The 19583-nt window shown below is 35.0% G+C and overlaps 1 protein-coding gene across 1 annotated transcript in view; it reads right to left on the reverse strand.

Annotated features, from left to right (window-relative positions):
* Window positions 1–4044: 4044 nt before the first annotated feature.
* LOC142334555 (calpain-B-like) overlaps window positions 4045–19583 on the reverse strand; it is a 199209-nt gene continuing 183670 nt past the window's right edge. The window contains exons 15-18 of the mRNA XM_075382678.1: window positions 14068–14196; window positions 12975–13110; window positions 12405–12460; window positions 4045–5225 (exon numbers count right to left, since the gene is read on the reverse strand). Coding sequence (XP_075238793.1) covers window positions 5199–5225; window positions 12405–12460; window positions 12975–13110; window positions 14068–14196 — 348 coding nt within the window. The 3' untranslated portion in view covers window positions 4045–5198. The remainder of the gene's footprint in view (window positions 5226–12404; window positions 12461–12974; window positions 13111–14067; window positions 14197–19583) is intronic.

The following is a 19583-nucleotide window of genomic DNA, read 5'->3' on the forward strand; positions in this document are numbered from 1 at the left end:
TTAAAACTTTTTGTATTAGAAACGAAGTGTAAAGGTCTCAGAAACCTTTAGCTAGGAACTGAAACAATTATTTCGATCAACTGAATCCTCGTTACCACGTGACGAGACCTGTCGATACTGAGGTTAATTGATAAGACGGCAATACGAACAACAAATACTATATTAGATCGGGAGAACAATCCACCAAGCATAAGCAAAAATTAGAACGTCATCTTTTCAACCTGATCAAATAAGAAACCGAAAACGCGCAGAAGAACGAGAACAGGGTGGCAGACATGTGTTTGGAAAATTACACCAATAATAATGGCAGCAACCACAGCAAAATAGTATGTATCGTAAGTTCAATAACTTGAAAAACACCATGTAAATGAATTGAAAGGGAAACCAGAAATTGGACATACAAAGAACACAAAAAATCTGTATGTCATCATTGTTTCACAATTGCTCTATGCCACTCTCTGTATCGAAATCACACTGCGTTCCATAACAATACCTCTTTTCTTAAGAACAACAGTGAGATTAATGAAAACCTCAACTATCACTTCGTGGCTATTAACAAAGATGGTACAAATAAATGTCAAGAAAAAAATGCGACCAAAACGGCTAGCTAATTAGAGTCGGTGGGTTCAATCATATATGGCGTCATCGAGCTCATTATAGACCTCTACAATGACTAAATTTTGGATCTTTTCCGATTGTGCCCCCAGTTTAGTGGGCGCATATTATTTGCACCCCCCAGAAGCTACGGATATTGGCCAAGTTTTTTGAACGACAATTTCATAGACCTTAATTCTTTAATTTTTACTCAAAGGAGCAGAGCTGCTGCTCAAAGTTTGAGAGCAAATTTCAGGTTATCAACAGAATCAAATCAATGGAAACATTCATTGAATTTTTTGACACAATTTACAGACTAAAACAACTAACTGACACTAAAATCAGGTGTATGAGGGAAAACAACTACAGACCCAAGGGCAAATAAAACAAACTTTCGCAAAATCTCTTAAAATTTGCTGAGATCAGTTCTGAATGAAAACTGGCTTCAAAAAATCTACAAAATTCTAAAAATTTGTCTGGATAAAACCAATGTCTGTTAATTTCACTTTCGACTCACTTGTTTTGAAAAAACAGTCGAAATTTTCTATTTAGAGAAAGAACTCCATTTAGGAGACACTTATGGTCACGATAACGAGAAAGCAGCTTTTAAATAAAGCGCTCCAATGATGATGGTCTGCTTTCAGCCTTTTTGTGCTCTCCAAGAATATCCTCAATTTAAGTTCAGCCAGATGGAAAAACATGCGTGATCCAGTTTTCGGAGCTTCACTTTGAGGTATTGAAATATCAATCGTAAGTTGATACAAATTTCAGGAAATTGATTCTCCTTCGCCATTTCTATTGGTAAACAGTAGTTAAGTTCACGCGTGCCACGCTTTTTCAGCCCTAATAGTTTCATCCACTATCATTTTAATGCTTTATATAATTGGTACAATAACATATAAAAAAGGAATGCGTAGGTTTTGCGGAAAGGGTTTCGGTGTGACAATTATGCAAGTCAAAATGATATAGAGGTGAAAAGATGTTTCGGGAAGATAAGTTCAATAAACATAACCGACTAACGTCGGGCGAATTGCGCTCAAACGACCAGCGAGCGGTTGGCTTCGTCAGCAGCTAGCCACGGTTTAATGACCTCTGGGCGCTACCTCTTTATCTCGTTTCTGAAGACGAAAGTCAAATGGGCCAGACCAAAAATGGGCCGAGCGAAAAATTACACAAAAGACAAACAGGAGAAATATAATTTCTACAAATTGCTTTTGAGAGCAATTAACAATGATTTCATAAAAAGTGCCTATTAGGTCATTTATGATTAAAAAACAATTCTACTAAAACTCATTGTTAATGAGGATCAGAGACGATGACGTTAGTAAGAGAAGGAAAGGAACCCTAAACGACAGAGAGAAAGAGAGATAAAAGCGAGAAATATTTTCTATGATGGGATTCGACTCTGCAACTTCTAGTTTTCTAGCCTTGTTAGAAAGTATATCACATAGGAAAAACCGGAAAAAGGCAAAACTAAAAAACGTTTTCAATTGCGCAGTAAAAAACTTCAAAACCATTTTTTGTCTCGAAAGCTCTGTGAAGTTACCCAACTCCGAGACTTGAGAAGTTTCGTTGGCCAGTAATGGTCGTTAAATGCAGAAAAGGACAAAAAATATTGAAAAAAATTTGAGAACTGCAAATTTTAAAATCTTGCTAAATTCAAGATACTATTATCCTAAGAACTATTTCATTGTCTCAAAAGATTATCTGATATCCCTGTTTCAAGCCTGAAATAGTTTCACAGGCTCGAAGATCCATACACTTGTAACAAAAATTTTCAAAAATTTCAAAAAATTAAATTTTATCCAAAAATTACAAAAAATGGAGTAAAAGATGTTCATCACCATCCTATTAACTCTAGAAACTATAAAGCAGCTGATTATCAAACCTTGGAGGTGCTCCCAGGGCCTCTGCTGCCGGAAAATTTCAAAAACATTAAAAATTGCAAATATTGTAAAAAATATCTCAAATTCGTGATATTAAAACCTTTAAGAACATTCCATTACACCTATAAACAATGAAGTAACATATTATCAAACCCTAGAGGAAATTCCGTGGATATAGGCTAAAGAAACCCAAAAAATGACAAACTTTCAAAAAACTAAAAAAAAACGCAATTTATTTTAAAAAAAAATTGCTAAAACTTGTGATATTAAAAAGTTGAAAAATTAATCCCATTTTCAGTAACTTATTATTAACCCTAACGCAGGTTTTCTTACCCTTGAGGCTCAAAAAACCTGAATAATGACAAATGTTAAAAAATAGAAAAAAAATGGCAAAAATTGTCAAAAATATGCTACCATTCTTAATGCTGAAATCTTGCAAGACATTTCATTTAATCTAGAAACTATACAGTAACCTATTTTCAAACCCGAGAGGAGGTTCCTTGGCTCTTGAGGCTGAAAAATCTAAAAAACGACAGAAATTTTTAAAAAAAAAACTTGAAAAAAAGCAAGTTTTATAAAAAAAAATTGCTTAAATTTGTGACATTAAGAAGTTGAAAAACTGTTCCGTGGCCACTAAAAAACTTGTGAGTAACTTATTATCAAACCACTTAGGATGTTTCTGGCCCCTTGGTCTGAAAAGACTACAATCAGGAAAAAATGCCAAAATGGAGAAAAATTAACTTTTTGTCAAAAAATGCTAAAATTCGTGATGTTAAAACCATTTATTACCACTGGAAACTATGCAGTAACCTTTTATTAAAACCTAAAGGAGGTTCCTAGTCACCTCGAACTGATAAAAATCAAAATTTTTCAAAGACTGATAAAAAATGCAAAATAGTAAAAATTTGCGTTTTTAGCAAGCGGTTGTTCGTCAGTAGCTAGCCAAGGGGGGGGGGGGGGACACTGGCGTGGGGGCAACATCAGCGCGGTGGGGGGCAATAAAGTAGGTGGGCCAACAGTGCGGGTGTCTTCAACCTCTAAGAACCGCCCTTCACACCATAAGTATAAGTCTCCAAAACAGTTTGAGCTGAAAGGCTCTAAGAGCACTTAATGCCCGCTGGGCGCTACCTAATTATCCCGTTTTTGAGGACGAAAAGTCAAAAGCGTCAGACGAAAAATCGGTCAAGCGAAAAATCGCATAAAAAAGACCGACATGACTAATATAATTGCTAGCAATTAATAAATTAATTTTCATTGATTAAACCTAAGTTTCGTTGCTTTGAAAATTTTTACAGGTTCATAGAAATATTTTTTCAGTGATTTCAAGCTCAAAAAAACTTTGAATGAAAATCTTTTTGGAGCGCGTATACAATCTTTCAAATTAAATGTTTCAAACCACATTCATTGCTCAAACTTAGCTAATTAGACACCGTAATTTTCAAGACACTTTAGCTCAGATATCTAGCCAAGCTTAAAGCAGGTGCTTTGAATCAATTGTCCCGTTCCAATCGTCTAATATTTGGCTCAACGATAAAGTTTACGCCTATAACTTGTGTTAAAGTGATTTCCACATAATTAAATTAAAGATTGAATTTGAAATTCTATTAAAACACCTTATCAAATTATTTCCTCATCAAAGCCATAACAAACTGCGTTTTTTAGGAAGCATAAAATTACTGCCCAGTCAGATGACAAACAAAATAAGAATATAGAAATCTCCATTCCAATGCTCAGAAACTGCAAAAAATTGTTTTCAGAAGGCCACATTTCGTAACAATGCTGCATTGAATGAACATTTAAGAAGTGCTTGATTATCAGCCCAACTCTTCTCTAACTGAAATCAATACCGCTTTTTACAGACCCGCATCGATTCAATTTATTGCATCAAACGCGTCAATTCACTTTATTGCATGATATAGGAGTAAGCATAACAAACTTTCGGCTCAACTAAACCGGAGGATCAAAAGGCTGCTTTTCAAAATGATTGGTATCAATGACACCAGTTACGAAATGTACCAGAACATTCTTCCGTAAACGAACATTTTAATCAACAATCTTCCTGCTGAGAAACTCTTGCAAATCCTGCAATTAATATCGAAAGCCAAGATACAGACCCGGAAAACTGGACTATCACGCCTTGCTAAAAGAAGTGCGCATTGACAAGTGATCCACAGGCAGAGGTCATTTTAGCAACTAGCATTTCTAATGGCGTGCCCAACAAACAGACAAATAGGAACTGGAAGCCAGGCCTCTTTAAATAAAATTTTTCTTCCCCTCATAAAGCTACACTTGAATTCTTTTCAAAATAAAGCACTTCACTGCCCTGTCTGACTGAAAATATTCAATTGCAATAAACTAATATCGAACATGCAAAATGACGAAAGTAATAAAGTTAATTGAGAATTTGATTCCATTTAATAAAACACACAGACACATACTGCAATGGGAAAGGCGCAATCCAGTTAGCAGCGTTCAAATAATGAAATTCTGAAGACATTGTCAAGAATTGAATTTTGAAAACCTGTATAAAACCACACCCATATTCTAAAAAAATTGAAATAGAAAGTATTCATAAATTAATTGTTCTATGAAGCCCTCAATTCTCCAAAGAGTTTAAATATGCATATACTCTATAGAATGTTTCGAACAAATTTCATTTTAATTATGAAGTAGCCATCTTCAGATGCACCACCGCAATCACTGCCCATGTCTCCCAGCTTAGCTGTACATGTTGAGTTGCACCCACTGAAAACAGATAGCAAAATGAAGGATTGTAATTAAAACCCTTCAGATACCAAATTCATTGCACCATTCAAAGCACAGAATAACAATAGATAACAAGTAGGATCGTTAATACGGGTTAGGCGTATAATTTTTCAACCCGTCCCGCGCCAAAGAAACGTCCAGGTTTATCCTAGATGAATAACCTCAGCAATGCATTCGAACTTAATTTTGCTCCTCATAAAGGAGCAAGATTACAGTAAGCATTTTTTTGTTTAAGGTCTGCTTGCTGACTAAATATTAATTAATTTTTTTTTACAAAAGTAAGGAAAAAATATTATAAAATGCATTTTTTGCCAACTCTAAATTCAAGGTCCTTCAAATTTAAACATTAAAAACAAAACATCAAAGGATACTGATGCAGATACTAAACATCAAACTTCGATCAAGTGTAATTGGAGTGCCATAACGAAACACAGATGGCAGAATGCCATAAAATAGCCGCAATAGTTTTGCAGATCTGCAGTTTCAAATAGATAGTAAAAAAAAACAGACCAAAAACGAACCTTCTTTGTTTAAATGAGATGCTATATTTTGATTTGAATCTGTTTAACTTATTGTTGACTCTATTAGCTGCCCACAAATACCCTTCAATTAGAGTAGCAACCACTCATCTGACCTTATCTCTTTAAACTAAAGAAAAGTCAATTTCAGAGTGAGCGTGTGACCAAAAAACACTCTCCGCTAAGATTGAAAAATGACGCTACGCACGCTGTTCAGTGGAAATTGCATAACCGAACGAACAAAAAGCAGATTTGAAGTGATTGTGCTGTCATATGGTCGTAACAAAAATCTGGTTGACGAAATAAAAAAAATCAAAAGAAAGTCAATCTCCCAAAATAGAACAATCTCAGAGACTCAAAAATATAAGAAATTTTGAACACCAAATTTTTCAGTCCATCAACCCTCTTTTATTGATCAAAAACATTTCTAATAAAATAATGACGTCAGATTTCTGGAAAAACTGCCGAATAGACTTGCTTACAAACAACAAGAACAGAATTCAATTGTAAAACCAGCGCCGCCAGTCGAGTAATAATTGCCAGGGGGTGTGTCCGAGAGAACTTTTTACAAGTGCAATAAGTTTCAACAATGGAGGCGGTCGAACCCTCGACCTCCGTAATCCAGTGAGTTCCCTAAACCACCCAGCAAAACCATACCTCTTTTGCGATCTCGAATTTAGATCACACAAAAAGTTTGAAACCAAGCGTGAAAAACCAAGCCAGATGTCAAATCACTCAATGAAAAGAATATTTTAGAACAAAAGCTATCTGATATTTCAGATGCTAAATCAAGCAGCAGTCATCTACATTGCTACAAAACATGCTACTTTGCTATAATATGTAAGAAACCACTTCGAAAAATCAATCAAAACAAGAACGCACAGAGTGCTAAAGGATGTCCAAAGTTGGTTTCTAACCAACAATGAGAACTTCATTACATGGCAGAGAATATGGAGAACAACAGGCAAAGAACTTCTTTGTTTATGTGGCCAGATGCTATATTTTGATTAGGAATCTGTTTACCTTATTGCTGTCTCTATTAGCTGCCCCCAAATTTAAGCTGAGTTTAAGCAAAGAAAAGTCAATTTCAGAGTGAGGCAAGTCACTTGTGACCAAAGATTCAAAATCGCGAATGAAGAGAACACACACTCTGCTAAGAATGAAAAATGACGTCACACACGAAATTCAGTGGAAATTGAATGAAAGAATGAAAAAAATGCAAATTCGAAAAAAATGTGACGACATATGGTCGTAACAAATCTGGCTGACGAACTGAAAACAAAGCAAAAGAAAGCCAATCTCCCGATCAGAGATTCAAATAAAATAAACTCTCAACACCTTAATTTTTTGTCCATCACCTCGCAAAAAAATCTTTTGAAACTATGAAACTTATATTTATACTCAAACACAAAACTAACAAGAGATAAAAATTAGGCGAAACAATGTACTGCTTTAAGGGATCTTTTCCGTCCTTGCCCGCTTAATGGACATTTCACTTACGCCGCAACAGGCACGTGCTATTTTGTACATATTAACGTGATATAAAACAACACAAACTGTATTGTGGGGAATAAAAAAGATCCGTTTAAAAAAAATTTTAAGCATTGTGAATGCCTCTACAAGAAATCAGGTTATCAATTGTGAGCGCTGATCTTAATTGACAGAGGTTGCTGAAAGTTAACTAATACGATCAGAAAACAGCACACAGACAGGAAAACTATCTTCGAAAAATTGAAACCAGAAATTGAGTACAGTGTTAAAGACGTATGTTTTGTTTGAACTCTTTGAAAAAAAGTTGTCAAGAGCGAGCCAGCAAATTCAAACGGAATGTCAGCCTTTAAAAATGTCAGTTTTTACAGCAAATAAAAACTAATAGATATTTGGAAATGAGCAAAAAACAAGAAAAAAAAAGTAAATAATATGTAACCTTATTTAAACTGTAGTTAGTTCACTAAAACAAAAAACTCATAGTGCTTTTATTGATGATTAATATTTCGGATTGATACACTGACGGCAGATTTCTGGAAAACTGCCAAATAGCCTTGCTTACAAAAAAAAACAGAATATAATTGAAAAATATCAGCGCCGCCAGTCGAGTAAACATAATTTAAAGGGGGTGTGTTGTCTGAGAGAACTTTTTGCGGCTGCAAAAAAGTTCCAAAAACGGAGGTGTTCAAATCTCCCTAGATATCCGTATGCCAGTCATTTCCCTAAACCACGCAGTAACACCACACCTCTTCTGCGATCGCGTATTTAGGTCACACAAAAAGCAAAACATACCCGGCAGATTGCCGGAAAATAGCCGCCGTTGATTCCAATATGCATGATTGGGATTGAAATAACAGAAGATATTGAAAAAAAAGATTTTTGTACAAAAACATTTTTTAAAGTCCGATTTATTTTGATGGCATTTCGTAGTTGAACATACTTCTGTTTCTTAGAGAGAGGCTACAGGGATTCCTATCAATAAAAATAAGCATTAGAGATGGTAAATAAGACTTATAGGAACGACGTTCAAATAGCGGGCATCTAAAATTGGGCTTTATGGGTTTATCCCGTTTCTATTTCTGACATCCATTTTTGTACTAACTCTGTTCATTTTGAATTGCTTTGCTGAGCAACTGATGTTCAAAATCACTTTTAGCAGAATGAGAGAAGAGAGAAACTAGCCTAGAGAAGTCAAAAAGATTTCACGCAAAATGTTGAAAAGGCGGCAAAATGAGGTAAAGCGAAACATTTTTTTATTCGACGAAGTAAAAAAAATAGGAGCGCTATAATAGCCGGCTGAGAAGATGAGGGCGGCTATTAAAAATCAAGCGTAAAAAACCAAGCCAGATGTCAAATCACTCAATGAAAAGGGGTATATCAGATGCTAAATCGAGCAACAGTCATCTACATTGCTACAAAACATGATACTTTGCTATAATATATAGTAAAAACAGCACTTCAAACAATCAATCATGGTAAATCTGGTATATCAGATGCTAAATCGAGCAACAGTCATCTACATTGCTACAAAACATGATACTTTGCTATAATATATAGTAAAAACAGCACTTCAAACAATCAATCAAAACACAAGAAGGCACAGAATCCGAAAAGATGTTCGAAGTTGATTTCTATCCAACAGAGAACTTCATTACATGGCAGAGAATATGGAGAACAACAGGCAATGACCGCAATTTATGGGAAAGAATATTTTTTTAAAAAGCTTTTAGCTAATATTGGCCGGGTTTAGAGTTAATTGAAGCGACAGTCGTTTGAGGCGAGGTAAGTCACATATGATAAACATAGCCGGCAGATTGCCGGAAAAAAGCCGCGATAGACGCTTGGCGTCTTCCATGGAATTGAACACATACTTGCAAATCTCTCTTAAAATCCAAAAAATTGTTCAAAATAAATGGCTAGCTCCAATTAGTTTGAAACAAAAAATAACGCCTCAATTCTGTTCGATTTTCTGCTCCTTTTACTATGTCCGTATGACTAAAATGACTACTCTAGTTTGACTTTTCACTTACGTGAGAAATCGGAAACAAGATTGAACAGATCTTTAAACATAGCTGGCAGATTGCCAGAAAATAGCCGCAATAGCTTCGTAGATCTGCAGTCTCAAAAAAACAGTAAAAGACAGACCAAAAAAATTCGTCTTTTCATTGAAAGCTGATATGCTATATATTGATTAATTATCTGTATAAGTTTTCGCTGCCTCTATGGCTGTGACATCATATGGTCGTAACAAAAATCGCGACGACGAAACGAAAAAACCAAGACAAGGCCAAAAATAGCCCCAGCTATCGCTGTGCGGCTATAAAAAAGACAGCACACCAATACAATCCAAATCCTTTGGACTGTAAAAAAACCTATCAAATACCAATATTCTTTTTCGAGCCGTAAACTCTTGTAGAACACCAAAAATCTTTTTCGAGTCGCAGAAACCTATAGAAAATAAAACTGCTCTTCGAGTCTTAAAAATCTTGTAGAAAAGCTGTAGAATACTCCTCTACTAGTAAAAATGCCAATAATCCTCTTTGAGTAGTGAAAAGACACCCATTCACAGTAATTGCTTCAAACTACGTTCCAGGGCCTTTGATTATCTCTGGTACGCATCTATTGAACTCGAGGAGCTTCTGGTTCACTACTCGATTGAAATATTCGAAACTTTTATCAATTATTCATATTTTTCTTACTTGTTGACCCTTTGATTTAATAAGGTCTTCACATGATTCCACTACAAAACTAAAAATAGTTACCAATTCAAACGATTTGGTCCACAAAAATTGCAATTTCAAAATCTCCAACTGAAAAATTTGCAAACATACCAGGTAAATTGCCGAAAAATAGCCGCCGTTGATCCCCATAACTAACATTGGGATTGAAATGATTTTTGTAAAAAACAATTTAAAGTGCGAACTAATTTGATGTCATTTTGGAGCTAAACATACTCCTGTTTCGTAGATAAACAACACAAGGGAAAGTATCAGTACCAAAAAGCATTAGAGATGATAACTACGAACAAAGTTCTAGTGACGGGAATATAAAATTGGGCTTTATGGGTTTATCCCGTTTGCATTTCAGATTTCGTTTTTTCATACTGACTCTGTTCATTTGAATTGCTTTGCTGAGCAACTGCTGTCTATAAACATTTTTAGCAGAATGAGATAAGAGTGAAACTAGCCTAGAGAAGTCAAAAACATTTCACACAAAATGTTGAACAAGCTATGAACTAAGTTCAGGCCAAGAAGTTTCATTCGACGGAGTGAAAAAACATAGCGGGACCAGTCCCGACATACAATTCGAAGAACTTTCATGGACAAAACAAACTAGAACTAGAACGGACTATGAGTGAATTGGGAAAACAATTTCTATAAAAAAAAAAATCTAAAATGCAAAAAAAAAACAGAAACTCAATGTCAAAATGCCACTAGAGAGAACAAAAAACCACTAACGAGAAATGTAAATTTGATTCTAACAAAAAACCAAGCCAATAATGAATTATGAATGGATTGAGAAAACAACTTAGAAAAAAATCCGACCAAAAAAATTGAAAATTTTAATCGAATTTTTACTTGAAAAAATAAAAACCAAAATGAAATTGCTGCATGTGAACAAAAAAAAAACACTAGCGAGAACGCGAATTTTTGTTCAAACAGCGTTTTCTCATTCTACGTTAAAATTAAAGCAAAAAAAATTCACGCCGCAAAACCACTCGGTTTTTCGCTCCATTTCCTGTTTCGGCGTCACCAAAATCACTACTCCGATTTGACTTCAAAAATCATAAAAATGTGTGAACAGATCTTTTAAAAAAAGACAGCGCCCGAAAACATTTCAAATTCTTTGAATTTCAAAAAATAGGAGCGCTATAATAGCCGGCTGAGAAGCTGAGGGCGGCTACGAAAAACTAAAGATAGACAGATTGACAACCGGTCTTTTAAAAGACCACTAGACTTTCTGGATTAGATTAGGACTCAATTTTATGAGGCACATACGCTCTATAAGTAAAAGCCCTAAGAGCTAATTCAAAATTAATATTCGAAATGAAAATCTAAAAACTCTAATACTCGAGAATTTGGGCATAAACGCTTGGCACTACTTAGATGCACATTATTGATCTTAACTGGTAAATGTTCAAAAAATTTTAAGTTCAATAAGTGAGTTCAGAAGTCATTTTTTAGTGAGATAAGTCACTCAGATGACCTAAAAGCAGAAAAAATGAAGTCATGCACACAAAAATTAACTGCAAAGCAGTCGAAAAACTGAAATTGAAAAAATCAATTCCAAGAAGTCAGGTCGCAAGAATCATCGAAGGAGACGACGAATTAGAGAAACCACGATGTCCCCAATAATAGCAGCTATCGCTTCGCGGCTATTAAAAACTCAGAAGACAATTCAGAAACTCAAATAATGAGCGGAGAAGACGACATCACGCATATAAATGCAGCTTAATGGCTTTATGGACACAAATAAAAACATTCAGCGTTGTGGTTTAAAAAAGTAAAACAAAAAAAACGTCAGAAGATGAATTAAAAAAAACGATGAGGACCGTTATATAGCTTAGGACAACTTTGTCCTAAGCTATATAAATTTGTGAAAAAATTTGTCAATCAAAAACATTCACATATTTAGATTCATATTTTGTCTAATACATGAAGAAAAGACGATAACCGGGTAAATAACTAAAAAGTCAATAAGTCATGATAACCGTTCGCCCACTTTTTCAAAAATATATCAGCTTGGCAACGAGTTCGCTATGTTTCATATGATCGATCTGATGTTTACTGTCATCGAATAAAAATATAGCAATTTGAAGTTCCTAGGAGTATCTGAAGCGTGGAAAGCCAGGGAAATTTGTAAAATAAAATCAAGACTCAAAAACAACTCGAAAAGTAAAAACTCGGTGTTTATTATTAAGAATCGCTACGGTTTTTCGAGACTTTTCTCATTTCCTTTTCAACACAGGCTTTAAAAGTCTGACATTCCGAGCCCTCAAACAAATTCGAATCGTTGGAAGAACAATCCACTTAGTTTTAACCATTTTTTGTTGAGAAACATTCATCAGTTGCGGAAGTGAATGCTTAAATAGAACGAGAGCCGGTGTAAAAACATGATTTTGCTTTGCTGCAGAAATGAAAACCGAACTGACCTGCTTGACGTTAACTTCAGCATTTCCCTGACCATTTTTGTATGCCTCATATCGCTCTAAACACAGAGCGGGTGATTCGGCATTTTACAATCCCATAAGCCAAGTTATTTGATTATGATAAAATGATCAAAGCTGATTACTAACTGCTCACCTACTAAAGATTATACATATTGATAATTTATGACTAGTACAATGGTCGAATAGACCAAAATATCTAACAAGAGATCTAATTAACTCCACAGACGGTTATCAAAGCACACACGCATTAGTCTGGTGACACGGGGTAATGGTCACAAATTGTTGCCAGCAAAAGAAAAAAACCCCTATGATATAATGATCAGATGTATGATACGGGCCAGTGCAATAGTACCAATTTCGCTTTACATTCAAGTACGCCAGAACCCTACAATTGATGACTATTGTCATCAATATTCAACACAATAAGTTCTTAAGTGGTCTCTTTCTCCATCCTTACAAACAAAATGTCTCAAAATTATATAGTTAGTCAGGATAGTGTGTAAACTGGCAAAGTTGTATTTGAATGTCTCAAAAGTGAGGAAAAAAGTTAACCAAAGGTTGATCTGAGTTTGCACGCAATCATGACGAAGTCGTTGAAGTCTATGTGCTGGTGTCGGTTGGCGTATCTTGTCACAATACAAGCAAACGTCGACCTGTCTAGAGTGTAGCCCAAGTACTTCAGAGCATCCTAAAATCAATTCTGTTTGAAAACACACCAAAATAGCTATTAATAGGAAAACGAACATTATCTGCTGTGCAAAATAATGCTTTATTCAAACTGTGGAAGCTGAAAGAAATGCAAAGAAAACGATTTGCGGGAGAAACTCGAGATCAAAATCCTAGAAAGATGAAAAAAGTTATCGACAGTAACTTCCTAAGTTATGGCCGCTCACTCGTCAAACGATGGTAAGAACTCCTAACCAAATCTCATCTGAATTATTCAAGCAAGATTAGACTGACTGACATCTATAATTAATGCTAAATACAAACTGACGTCAAAGATACTGCTTTGTAGCGATCGAGGTTTTTCCGTTCATTCTAATCTATTTAACGGATCATTAAAGTCTCGGCCTTCTTTGCATTAATTAGGGAGGGGGGTTGAAGATCAATGCTGACCAATTAATTGATTTACCCAGCATCCGAATTAAACCTAGCTCAAGAGCTAGTATTAAAGCTTTTGTAAACTTTAATGAGGGTCTTCAACATTAAAACGATAAGATCAACTTCATAGGCAAATAATGTAGGCTAATGTAGGCTAATAACTTATATGTAGGTTAATGTAGGCAAATAACTTATTGACCTAAATTGTTGGTATGTTTTTACAAAAATTGTAACCTGTGATTGTTTTTAAACTTGATTGTGTACAAGTTTTCGGGCAATCTGTAAATCACGTCCTACGTGATTTTGCTGGTTGTCCGCTTGATTTGGTTTAATTGAATTGTTATCTATGTTCTGTCTCTTGTTGCACCAAATCGAGAAATAAATTCTTCTAACACATTCTCCGAAAAATAGAGCACTTTTACTGAACTTTTCAGAGTCTTCAGATAGCAATTTTTTTACAACCAAAACACGCAACTGTACATTCGCAAACAATTTTGAGTGTTTTTTTTTTCGTTCCAATTGCAACTTTTGCATCCATACGAACCTGCATTTCGAAGGAGGAGAATGTGCCACTCTTGTCCTCGTCGAAGTTTATAAACACTTTCTTGCACATACAGATGTACACCCACAGTTCAGTAAACTCTGCGAATCCGAGTTTGCCAGACATGTCGTCCTAAACAAAACCACAACAGTCTCCAAAAAGAACTCATAATCAAAATTAATACAGATATTAAATACAACAAAAAAGGCTTTTCGTAAATTGATGAGTCTTATTTGCCCAACAACTAAATACACCAATATTGAGATGAGAAATGATGAACCGCTCAAACCAACCAGAAGTCCTGCTCCGTTCACAATGGATCCCGTTGTATGCTAAACAACGCTGTAATAACTCATTTTGTATATTTTTCATTGTCAACCAGTGTGTACACTAACAATTTGCGCAACTAAAAAAACTTTCAACAACTATTGAAAAAAGCAATTTAAGACTTTCCGAAAAATGAGGAAATTAATTCGAAGCCATATGGCGCATGAAAACAACGAATTTTATGGCCGTCCAAAACAGAAATATTCCAATTGGCATATATGCGCTCAGAGCACCCCTCCTACCAAAGTAAAACATGCTGTCAGATTTAAGATCCACTCAAAAAACAAAGGTTTCTTCATCGTCAGATATTTTAATCAGTCAAAAATTTTATGCTCAGTCAATTAAAGATTGGTTGATACATTTTACGCAGACAGAAAAGAGCGGCATTAGAAGTATTTTAGAGGATTTGTTTAACTTCTTCTCCGAGGAGTTAAGAGGTATAAAAACTCTATAATTTGACTTCTTTTGCATTTAATGTTTCATTGTTTCTCAGTACAATATTGATCTTAAGCGAAGAAAGGGTTGATGAGCTGCCAAGCACATTTTTTACAAACTGGCTGACTTTGAGGTAATTCGTATAAACACGTCGAGCCAAATGGATCAGGGCCCTTCGTCCGATTGCAAAAGCTTCGTAATGGAAAAATTAATCTGCAACTAAAAACGCCATTTGACCTTCCAGCTTTTGGCCCATGACTATATAACAGTAACTTTAAGGTTTTAATTACTTTGAATGGCTTTTCTAACACTTTTCCAAATTGCACACAATTTTCTTGATATTAATTTTGGCTAATAAAAACATACCCGGCAGATTGCCGAAAAATAGCCGCCGTTGATTCCCATAATTATTGGGATTGAAAGAAAAGAAAATATCAACAAAAAATGATTTTTGTATAAAAATATTTTTAAGTGCGAAGAATTTTGATGTCATTTCGTAATTGAACATACTCCTGTCTCTCAGCGAGAGGCTACAGGGTCTAGTATCAATACCAATAAGCATTATAGATAGTAACTAAAACTTACGGGAACAAAGTTCAAGTACCGGGCATCTAAAAATGGGTTTTATGGGTTTATCCCGTTTCTATTTCTGACTTTGATTTTTTTATACTGACTTTCTTCATTTTGAATTGCTTTGCTGAGCAGCTGCTGTTTAAAAGGACTTTGAGCAGAATGACAGAAGAGTGAAACTAGGCTAAAGAAGTCAAACATACCCGGCAGATTGCCGGAAAATAGCCGCCGTTGATTCCAATAAGCATGATTGGGATTGAAATAACAGAAGATATTGAAAAAAGATTTTTGTACAAAAACATTTTTTAAGTCCGATTTGTTTTGATGGCATTTCGTAGTTGAATATACTTCTGTTTCGTAGAGAGAGGCTACAGGGGCTACTATCAATAACAATAAGTATTAGAGAGAGGTAACTAATACTTATAGGAACGACGTTCAAATAGCGGGCATCTAAAATTGGGCTTTATGGGTTTATCCCGTTTCTATTTCTGACTTCAATTTTTTATACTGACTCTGTTCATTTTGAATTGCTTTGCTGAGCAACTGATGTTCAAAATCACTTTTAGCAGAATGAGAGAAGAGAGAAACTAGCCTAGAGAAGTCAAAAAGATTTCACGCAAAATGTTGAAAAGGCGGCAAAATGAGGTAAAGCGAAACATTTTTTTATTCGACGAAGTAAATAAAAAATAGGAGCGCTATAATAGCCGGCTGAGAAGATGAGGGCGGCTATTAAAAATATTTCACGCAAAATGTCGAAAAAGCGGCAAAATGGGTAAAGCGAAAAAAAAAGTTCGACGAAGTAAAAAAACATAGCAGGACAAGTCCTGACGTACAATTCAAAGAATTTTCATTGACTAAACAGAAAAACTAGACCTAGAATGGACTAAGGGTGAATTGAGAAAACCATTTTTAAAAAAATCAGATAAAAATAAAAACACAGAAAATCATTGTCAAAATTCCGCATGTGAACAAAAAAACCCACTAGCGAGAAATAAAAATTCAATTCAAACAGAAAACTAGACCTAGAACGGACTATGAATGGATTGGTAAAACCATTTAGAAAAAAATCCGATCCAAAAAAACGAAAAAAACAGTAAAAATCAAAGTCAAATTGCCGCATGTGAACAAAAAACCACTAGCGAGAAAGCCAATTTTTGTTCAAACACCTTTTTCTCACTCTACTTCAAATTTGGAGCAAAAACAATTCACGCCGCAAAACCACTCGCTTTTTCGCTCAATTTCCTGTTTCGGCGTGACCAAAATCACTACTCCAATTTGACTTCAAAAATCATGAAAATGTGTGAACAGATCTTAAAAAAAAGACAGGGCCCCAATACAATTCAAATTCTTTGAATTGTAAAAAAACATAGCAGGACAAGTCCTGACGTACAATTCAAAGAACTTTCATTGACTAAACAGAAAACTAGACCTAGAACGGACTATGAATGGATTGTGAAAACCATTTAGAAAAAGATCCGATCCAAAAAAATCGAAAAAACAGTAAAAAATCAAAGTGAAATTGCTGCATGTGAACAAAAAACCACTAGCGGGAAATCGATTTTTTCTTCAAACACCGTTTTCTCAATCTACTTCAAAATTAGAGCAAAAAAATTTCACGCCGCAATGTGTGAACAGATCTTAAAAAAAAGAACAGCGCCCCAATACAATTCAAATTCTTTGAATTGTAAAAATAGGAGCGCTATAATAGCCAGCTGAGAAGATGAGGGCGGCTATTAATTAACAATTAGGGCCAATGCGTGTTATGCGCCAGTCCGATACGTGTTATGAATGACAGCATCTGTTCCTCCAGAAAATTATAGCCTTTAGGACTCATCTATCCTGTTTGTTGACCACTATATTTTTGCCAACTGCATTCATTTCACGTGTTTGAACTTTGAGGTGTTTTTCAGGTGTATTGATTTCCAACTCTTGATTATTTTAAGTCGTGCTCTTTACAATAAGTGCTACTCCTGACCTTTCTCCCATTCTACCTTTCCGCCTTTTACGGGAGCCGTTAGTTATGTAACTGACCTCGATGTCAGTTAAGCTATATCATTGTTCCGCATCGAGTAAATGTTGCCTAGTTTTTGTTTAAGATCATTACAGTTCCATTGCGATTGAAATAATTGGACTACATTCAAGGATGAGTTCTTCAGGATGAGTAGCGGAATTGTTGCAGTTATGTTAACAAATGAAATGTAAAATGGGGACCAGAGACAGCCGCTTTTTGCCTCTTCGAAAACCTCTTCCCGCAGTGTTTGCAGAATAGAGAATAGACGGATCGGATTCTAGGAGCAGTTTCACGCTTGTGATTCTGCCGGTTAGAGACGTCCATTTTTAATAACCATCAATATTTATCGTCATCAACATTTGATTCAACCATCATATGTTTGTTTCAAAATACAGTGAACTATTATTATTATAGAAGCTGCGATTAAAAATGTTACGTTTTAAAGTACAAAAGTAACAGCTCAGGTTATAACTTTCTGTCTGTTCGCATAGCGATTTTTTCACATATTGACATTTTTGAAGCAGTAAATTTGAGAGCCACGGCTGAGTATAAATAATTTTTGCTACTTCCATTTGTGGAGTTGACTGCTGATACCCAAAATCCCGAGTTGGAAATTTTAAGAATCGTAAATATTTAAAAGATTTGAATTATTTCTGGTGGAGCTTATCAGTTCGGCAAACCAAAATTTTGTGGTTTTTCTTGAGAATGGTAATAAAATTTGCTAACAACATTGCCCTCATTTTCTGGCTTTGTAACATTATTCTCCTATAATAAAATCAACATAATATGTAACATAACCGACTAATGTCGGGCGAATAGCTCTCAAACGACCGGCGAGCGGTTGGTGTCGTCAGTAGCTCGCCACGGATTAGTGAGGATAGCTTTAGCTTGATTGGACTAGGCAACTTTTAGTTTTCTAGCCTGGTTAGTATATAAATAAAAAAACTGATATTTTAAAAATTTGCAAAATATTGCAAAAATTAAAAGAAAAGCTTCCATATTTCACAGTTAATACGTTCAAAACTAATTTTTGTCTCTGGAGTTATGTCAAGTAACCTATCTGCAAGACCTGAAAAGCTTTGTTTTGAAAACAATAGCAATTTTTAACAAAATCTTGCTAAAATTCAAGATATTAAAATCTTCAAAACCATTTCGTTGTCTGAAGAAACTATCAAGCATCCCTATTTAAATAGTTTTAAATAGTTTCACTGGCTCATAAAGATCCATAACTTGGAACATGATAATAATTTTCCGAAAATTTTTGTCATATTTTTGTCATTAAATTTTATCAACAAATTGCTAAAACTGGAGTCATAAAATATTGAAAACCAATCCATTAACTCTTGAAACTAGTTGACAGCTGATCATCAAACCTTGGAGGAGGTCCCTAGAACCCTGGTGCCGGAAAAATGATAAATTCAAAAAGATTAAAAACTTAAAAAATTGCAAACAGTTTTAAACATTGCTGATATTAAAATTTGGAAAAACAATCCATTACATTACTAGAAGCTATGCAGTAACCTATAATCAAACCCAAGAGGCGCTTATGTGCCTCTTGAGGCTGGAGGAACCAAAAAATGACAAAACATCTCCAAAGACTTAAAAATTGCAGGTTGAATAAAAAACTGCTAAAATTTGTGATAACAAAAGTTGAAAACTAATCCATGGCCAAAAAACAAATTTCCAGTAACTTATTATCAAACCTTAACGGAGATTTTCTGTTACGCTAACAAATACTGACAATAAATGTCGAAAAAACTAAAAAAAATTGTAAAAAAAGCAAAATTTCGTGTTGTTGAATTCTTAAAAAAAAACATTCTATTACATATAGAAACTATACAGAAACCTATTGTCAAACCCTAGAGGAGGTTCATCGGCTCTATAGGTTGAAACATAGCCTGCAGATTGCCGGAAAATAGCCGCGATAGACGCTTGTGGCGTTCCAAGAATTGAAACAACTAAAGAAATAAGATAGACAGATCGACCACCAGTCCTTTAATAGACCACTACACTTTTTGGGTAAGATTCGGACTGTCAAATTTTGGACATGTACGGTCTATAGGGAAAAAGCGAAATTGGTTTTCGGAATCAAAAACTCAAGACTAATACTCAAGAACTACGGCGTATAAGTTTGGCACTACTTAGATGCACACTATTGATCTTTAACAAAAATGTT

Source organism: Convolutriloba macropyga, chromosome 2 (assembly GCF_964194025.1).
Source record: "Convolutriloba macropyga chromosome 2, txConMacr16.3, whole genome shotgun sequence".
Classification (NCBI taxonomy): Eukaryota; Metazoa; Xenacoelomorpha; order Acoela; family Convolutidae; genus Convolutriloba; species Convolutriloba macropyga.